Below are 6,969 nucleotides of genomic sequence, written 5' to 3'. Positions count from 1 at the left end.
TACCTCCTCCTTGTATCCAGCCATTTTTTACAATTCGATGAAAAATTGAATCCTTGTAAGTGAGTGCCAATCCAGACTCAGAGTCCCCTTTCTCTCCTGTACATAAACACTTGAAATTATGGCATGTTCTGGGGCAAATGTCAGAATAGAGCTGGACAATAGAAGAAGAATATGGAACATTTCAGAAGCTCAGTTCCTGAGGTCAGTGGGAAAAGAAACATTACATTAATTTATGAGATGAAGGGATCACAATTAATTTTGTATATTCCAGGTATTTTATCAATCTAAAGATTGTGACATCTTTTAAAAATGGGTGTTTTATCCTCATGAGAAAAGACAATGCATTTTAAAATGGGAACAAAGAATCATGACTCAGAGATTGAGGTCTTGAGCATGCCCTCCTACTGTTATCTGTTCTATTATTTTATGGTGACTTAGAAATTACTGATCTGTCTCAGTCCAACTGTTCACTATCATTTCACCCATCTCAGCTTATCAATAAAGCAACAAAACTAACAGCCCTTGCTAAAGGTGTTGCCTCTTTTTTGGAACATCTGGCAATGTTTAAGCTATGTTTCAGGAGGCAATTAAACTCCTTTTCTTCTAAAGAGCTTTTAGTTTAAGTTTTAAGAAAGGGAATGGACAGATTTATTTTCCATGGTGTTATATGATAACTTACTGATTTTAATGTTTGCATGTTGTATAATAGCATATCACTTGGGATATTCACAAGGACACAATGCAGAAATAGACACACACACACACACACACACACACACAGAGAGAGAGAGAGAGAGAGAGAGAGAGAGAGAGAGAGAGAGAGAGAACTGCTTGATTGGAAAACTCTTGGTACAATGTTAAATATGTTTAGAGAGAAGCAAAAACGTTTGAGGAGAGTGGGCAGCAAGAGTCTATTGGATTGCAGCTTTAATAAATCTTTTAAGTTTTAAACATTTAATTCATCAAATAAGCATAAGCTTGCTTTTGAAAAAAATCTAAATCAAAATATATTTGTTTTTGTGTTCTGAGGAGGCCTTGCATCAACTTTAAAAGTCATTCCTTTCTCCTTGTTACACATATGCCTATGCATACATATATAAGGGACTTTACCTTCTAAGGTGACACTTTTCATATGAAATGTTTAAGTACTTATATAAAAATTGAGTTCATAAAATGTACTTTACTTTACAGCCATTAATGGTCATAAGTACATATTTTAAAATAAAACTGACTGATCAAAACAATATTTGAAAAAGGTGAACTCTTATACTTTAGGCTCAGGAGAGCCTAAAACAAAAGAGTCCAAACTATTGCATTGTCACTCAAATAATTCTGATGAGCAGTCATTCTCCAACTTCCATCCATGTTCCAATGCGTAGTTGATCTCACATCAGGAAGTGGACCTCAATTGTTTAAGTAACAGTTTTAAACATAAGTGTATTTGCTTCCATGTACATGATAAAAACAAGGATTGGGTGTCTTTTCCTTGGGCAACTTACCTCAAAGAGCAATTTTCCAATCGAAACTTCCTGAATTGCTATTTCCATGAAAACAAACATATGCTGCCAAGATAAAGAAACCAAACCCTATGGTTAAAGTAAAGCCAAGTGAGTGAATCACTGGATAAAGATTGCTCCCTTCTGACTCTGAGTCATGCTTCAGAAGGTAAAGGGTCAAATTCCAGTAAGTAGTTATTTCATCAGCATTTTCCTGAAGCTCTATGGCTTGTCAATATTTTACGGTTAGGAGATTTGATCAGTAATCATCAACTAATCTTTCAAAGAACTCAGACATTATGTGGATGAATCTGGAAATATTCCAGGGTACATGTTAATAGCAGAGGCTCAGGGTCTTAAATAAAATGTGAACTGAGAATATATAGAACAATCCAATGTATCTGTGAAATTTAAGCAAGGAGTAGACATTTACATTGGGCAGGCAAACTGTGTTTTAAGGGTTGAATTAATTCCTGATCATCCCCAAGTTTTCCACTTCTTCACTGTTACTGGGAAGGGTGTGTCAAAGCTTCATAAGGGTTCTATGAAGGTCTACATTAAACTCAGTGAAGTAAATGGATAACTTTGGATAGTGAGGTAGGTGACGTACAAATTTAGTAATAAATAAACATAAAAATGAATGGAATGAAAGTCACCACATAAACCAGGATATTGAAAGCACGTCTGTCGAGGGACAGCTTGGTCTGCACATGCCACAGTTGGAACTATCTGAAGGCAACAACATTGTTTTTAAAAAAGTATGTATTAATGCAAATTAGAGAAAATGATACTGAAAAGATGGGTGTTTTTTTTAAAAAAGAAACCCTCCTCCTTTTTGAATGATTAGAATGAAATTATTTCCAGCTTCGTTATAGCACTTCTATTTTAGCAGGCATTAAGCCTGAGATCAAAACAGTTTTTACAAGACAATCTGTGAACTTTCACAGTGAGTGATCTCCTGTGTTCCACAATGCATTCTTGACATGGTAGGAGCAGAGGTTTTTTCGTGAGCTTTCTGTCTGAGCTTTTGGGATCATTTGGTCCCCAAAATGGACTGAGAATGTAGTCCATCCAACAAGCCTTTTACTGTAAAAGGGCTAAGCATTTATTTTCCATCCCAGAGCTGAGCTGTACCAAACTACCATAGCATGTACACATTGTCAGTTTTTGCATCAGACTCAGCAGAAACTCACAGCATTCCAGATATTTCACCTTATTAAGCACTTGGCTTGAGTTGGCAGAAAATTCTCAGATGTGACATGGCTATATTAGAATCTTTATGGCAGTTAAGAGTGAAGCCCTAAACTAAATTGTTTGTTAACTCATAGCCATGCAAAGAATTCACAGCCTTCAGATACAGCTATGCTACAGCTTGTAGGCTTTTTCTTCCTGCTTTTCTGAATTCATGATATTGACCAGACTCACGATGGCCTTGAGAGACAGCTGAAAGATGTTCGTGGGAAGGTTGATATTTGCCTTGGAATTGCTGGTTCCTGCCAAGCTCAGCCCTTACAAGCATTCAGACCTTGCTCTGGACCTCGGCTGCCTGCTTTTAATCACTTACTCTCTCACTGACAATCCCCGCTTTTTTCAGCTGGCATGTTGCATATTTTCTAAAAAAATACAATGGAAAACTAAGTAACAAGAAAGTGATATTGCCTTGAGCAGAGGCCTTCAAAATCCTTAGCCAGGCACGCTGGCTGAGGAATTCTGGGAGTTGAAGTCTACAAGTCATAAAAGACCCATGGCCTTGAATCATGCAGCCAGTGATGGCCCTGGAGTTACAAGCGGGCTTATCATGGCTCCAACATCACTGACAATGATATATAGTACGACCTCCCACATAGAAGAGTTCAATATTTCAATTTAAAAAGGATGCTGCTATATCCTTGCTTGGCTTGGAAATGTCAGTAGCAATCTATTTTAGTCTATTTGTGAGGATTGTTTGGACTTTCCTGGAGGGTGGGATTTTGGACAGCCATAAATCTGTCAGAAACTATTATTGGTGTTTACCTATAAAGCATGATACAAAGAAGAGAGGGATTTAAATCTATGATTTTAAGGTTAGTGATTAGCAAGGTTTATGTGACTTAAGTACCACAGAAATGATGGCTACAGCCACCCCCAAAATGGGAGAAAATTTATGAGTTGAAATTGTGTTGATCATTCTTAATTTTCTAAAGACTTTTCTGAGCCAACTTTATAAAATTAAACAAATGAATTACACTGGATTTTATGTAAACTCCAAATATCGTATACTCATCAGTGAGACTTCTAAAAACCCAAATATCACCTTTTTGGCTTTTAAGTATTTTGTGAGGAAATCTGATGTAATTGCTTCATAAAGTGCTATAGGCTTAAAGTCTTTATAATCCCAGACATCATAAGCCCACTTCAGCAGCATTTTTTCATCTCCAAGAAGCTGGTCGTCAACAAAACACATCACATTGGATGGATATTCCCATGTTTCACCCCTCAGTTCCTGTGATCAGAAAACAAAATAGCAATGTTAAGGATTAAAACACATATTATAGAAGATCACTAAACATTTTACATTGGTGATAAAATTAAGAATAGATCTGAAAAGGTAATGATGAGTTTTTGCTAAAAAATTCAAGTTTGGAAGCATTACATAGGTTGATCAGGATTTCCTATTTATTACTGAATTTCTAACCCATCTTTCTGCTTCTTCAATTGTAGATTCACTGGTTGTATTCATGCATCATATTATTAGGCCCATTGTGGCTCATTTTATTGTGGAATTCCAGCTTACAACTAAGCACAGAATAAGGCCTTTGTCAATTGTGGTTTATTCAACAAACCTTAATTTAGTTTAATATGCTATACAGTTAGACCTCAAACAAACCACTTCTCCTTAATTTAGACTAATTTGACCTGAAAGTCACACAAGCAGAAATTAGCCACCTACGCTTAAGTCTATCATGTTGGACAGTATAATTACTTTGCAGTTCAGTGTGGTGTGCAAACTCGGAAAATTAGAATAATAAAACTATTTAGTTAATTATAGATAAGTATATTGTATAAATATAGCCAGAAATTAAAATATACCTTCTTTTTTTCTTGTAGATATTCATCCCATGCAAACTGCAATAAAGGAAGTACTTTAGGCTCAGCTATCTTGGTAGGGAAATTTCTCCTAAGGGTCTAAATATGCAAGACAAAAGTTTTAAACAGTGAGCCATGTTTTATATTTTATAATGGTGCTCCTAAAGTATTCATAACCATTATAACCAGTGGTGGGATTCAAATATGTGAACAGCTGGTTCTCTATGTGGATGCCGCTTCTGGAAGTCCGTTCTAGGTCTGGGCAACAAAAAATTAGCTACCGGTTCTGCCGAAGTGGTACGAACCGGCTGAATCCCACCACTGATTATAACCATATAGCAGATCATATAGGTTACTTAACTAACAATGTTTTTGGATCACTTATAAGAGAGGAATTTATACAATTCTACTTCCTGGCATATCTCAAGCAAAAGTTTTACCTGATAATGGTAAGATGTCAATTTTGTCAGCATTTATTATACAAGAGTAAAATGGCTAAAACAGCTTAAGCAATGGAGAGATAGCAGTGAGATTTGCAAGTCAAGAAATTTATCTTTTTCCATCAAACATCAGTTCAACTGAACGGTCCTAGCATTCCTTAATTAGCTTCCACCCCTCCCTACAATATATTTCATTGTACCTCATAATCTCATAATCTAGGAGGTATGTGCAATGGACTGACAGATAAATATGATGTAGCATCAGAACTACGTATCCAAATGAAGGTCAATATCCTTTTACAAAAAAATCTACTCTTGAGAGATATTGATAAATGTCAAATTTTAGTTACTCCCCTTTGGATTAGCCATTTTGTTCAGAGTAGCTCTTCCCCTCCCTACTTCCTTTTCTTTGTAGCCCTGCCAACTCTTTGAAGCAGATGAGAGGCTACAGGATGGATGCCTTCTCCACATTCATGAACAAGGGATTACTTCATTGGGTTTAATTGGTTAGCACCCTTTAAGTCTACCCATCTAATTAATTCATAGTTGTTCATAATAATGTGTGAGTTGACATGAAGTGGCCTTGGAGAAGCAGCCTTCATGTAGATAGCTGCTTGATCTCAGTAGATATTCTTAGTAGAGTACTTTTTTTGCAGTCATAATTCCCTCCTAGAGTGACATTCTCCATATGGCTACATCTGCAGAGATTTTCAGCAACTGAACTAAACATTTGAAAAAAAAAGTCAAGCTGGGGGCAGTTTTCTCCAGCGTGAAGGAAATGACAGTTTTATTTCTACCTAACCGAAGGAAATTTATTTTATTTTATAAGTTCATTAGCTGCTACAGAAGGAAAGAGGAACATAGGAATAGACAATTTGCCAGGGGAATTATTTTTTTAAGGTTACAGAAGCCTACCTTATAACTGCCTACTGAGAGCATAGAACACAGAATCGTAGGGCTGGAAGGGGCCTCAGAGATCTTCTAGTCCAACCTCCTGTTCAAGGCAGGAGACCTTATACCATCCCGGTCAAATGGTTGTCCAGCCTCTTCTTAAAAATCTCCAGTGATTGGAGCACCTACAACTCTGGGAGGTAAGCTATTCCATTGATTCCTGACAGCGAGGACAATTAACCAGTGGAACAGCTTGTCTTCAGAAATCGTGGGCACTCCATCACTGGAGATTTTTAAGAAGAGGCTAGACAGTCATTTGTCTGAGATGATATAGGTTTTCCTGCTTGAGCAGGGGGCTGGACTAGAAGACCTCCAAGGTCCCTTCCAGCTCTATTCTATTCATTAATTGTTCTCAGTGTCAGAAAATTTCTCCTTACTTCTAGGTTGGATCCCTCTTTAAAAAGCTTCCACTCATTACTTCTTAAAACACGTTGAAATCTTGAGCTCAACCGACAATTCTGTTCTGGAAGAGTCTACCGTTCATTGAGCCATTGCAATACCATGTTTGCAGTTTGAAGAGCTCAGGGGCAGCATTATCAACATAAAGAGCCACAAGGAAAAGAGAAGCAGTTCAGAAAGAAGTGAGCAGTGAATCTGCAACAAGGACCTGGGTCCTGGGAATTACCTCCACTGCATGCACCGCCATGTGAAAGGAAGGCTCTGTGAGCAGGCCCACCACCTCCACTTCTTGGAGCTTTATGGACTGAATACATGGGTTCTTCGGCCACATTGCCCACAAAGTTTTCTCTCTTCTCTTTGCTTTTCAGCTGCCCCACTTCTTCTCAGGCAACAGCAGGAGAAAAATCAACAAGTTCCCTCACCATAGCAACTCCAATCAGATGCTACCGTTCTCTCCAGCTGGGAGTTCTGCCAGCCAGTGATTGATTCTCAGCAGATTTTCCTTTTGTCTAATGCAACATGAAACCCAACCGGTCAATTTGGAGGTATGTTTAAATCTGATACTAGCTGATATTATCAACCCAGAATGTTGATCTTTCCAATGAAATATTGTAATG

The 6,969-nt window shown here is 37.5% G+C and overlaps 1 protein-coding gene across 2 annotated transcripts in view; it reads right to left on the bottom strand.

Moving 5' to 3' along the window:
• PPIL6 (peptidylprolyl isomerase like 6) overlaps positions 1-6,743 on the bottom strand; it is a gene marked incomplete at its 3' end in the record, with an annotated part of 11,386 nt that extends 4,643 nt beyond the window's left edge. The window contains 5 exon segments of one of the 2 annotated variants that reach the window (XM_015827504.1): positions 4-151; positions 1,500-1,562; positions 3,790-3,978; positions 4,566-4,661; positions 6,579-6,743. In XM_015827504.1, the coding sequence (XP_015682990.1) occupies positions 4-151; positions 1,500-1,562; positions 3,790-3,978; positions 4,566-4,661; positions 6,579-6,683 (601 nt within the window). 2 annotated transcript variants of the gene reach the window in all.
• Positions 6,744-6,969: the final 226 nt, after the last annotated feature.

This window comes from Protobothrops mucrosquamatus, unplaced genomic scaffold, assembly GCF_001527695.2.
Source record: "Protobothrops mucrosquamatus isolate PMUCROS unplaced genomic scaffold, P.Mucros_1.0 scaffold3741, whole genome shotgun sequence".
In the NCBI taxonomy this organism is placed as follows: domain Eukaryota; kingdom Metazoa; phylum Chordata; class Lepidosauria; order Squamata; family Viperidae; genus Protobothrops; species Protobothrops mucrosquamatus.
The sequence above is the reverse complement of the archived record's forward strand: the minus strand, read 5'-3'. Positions and strand labels throughout refer to the sequence as shown.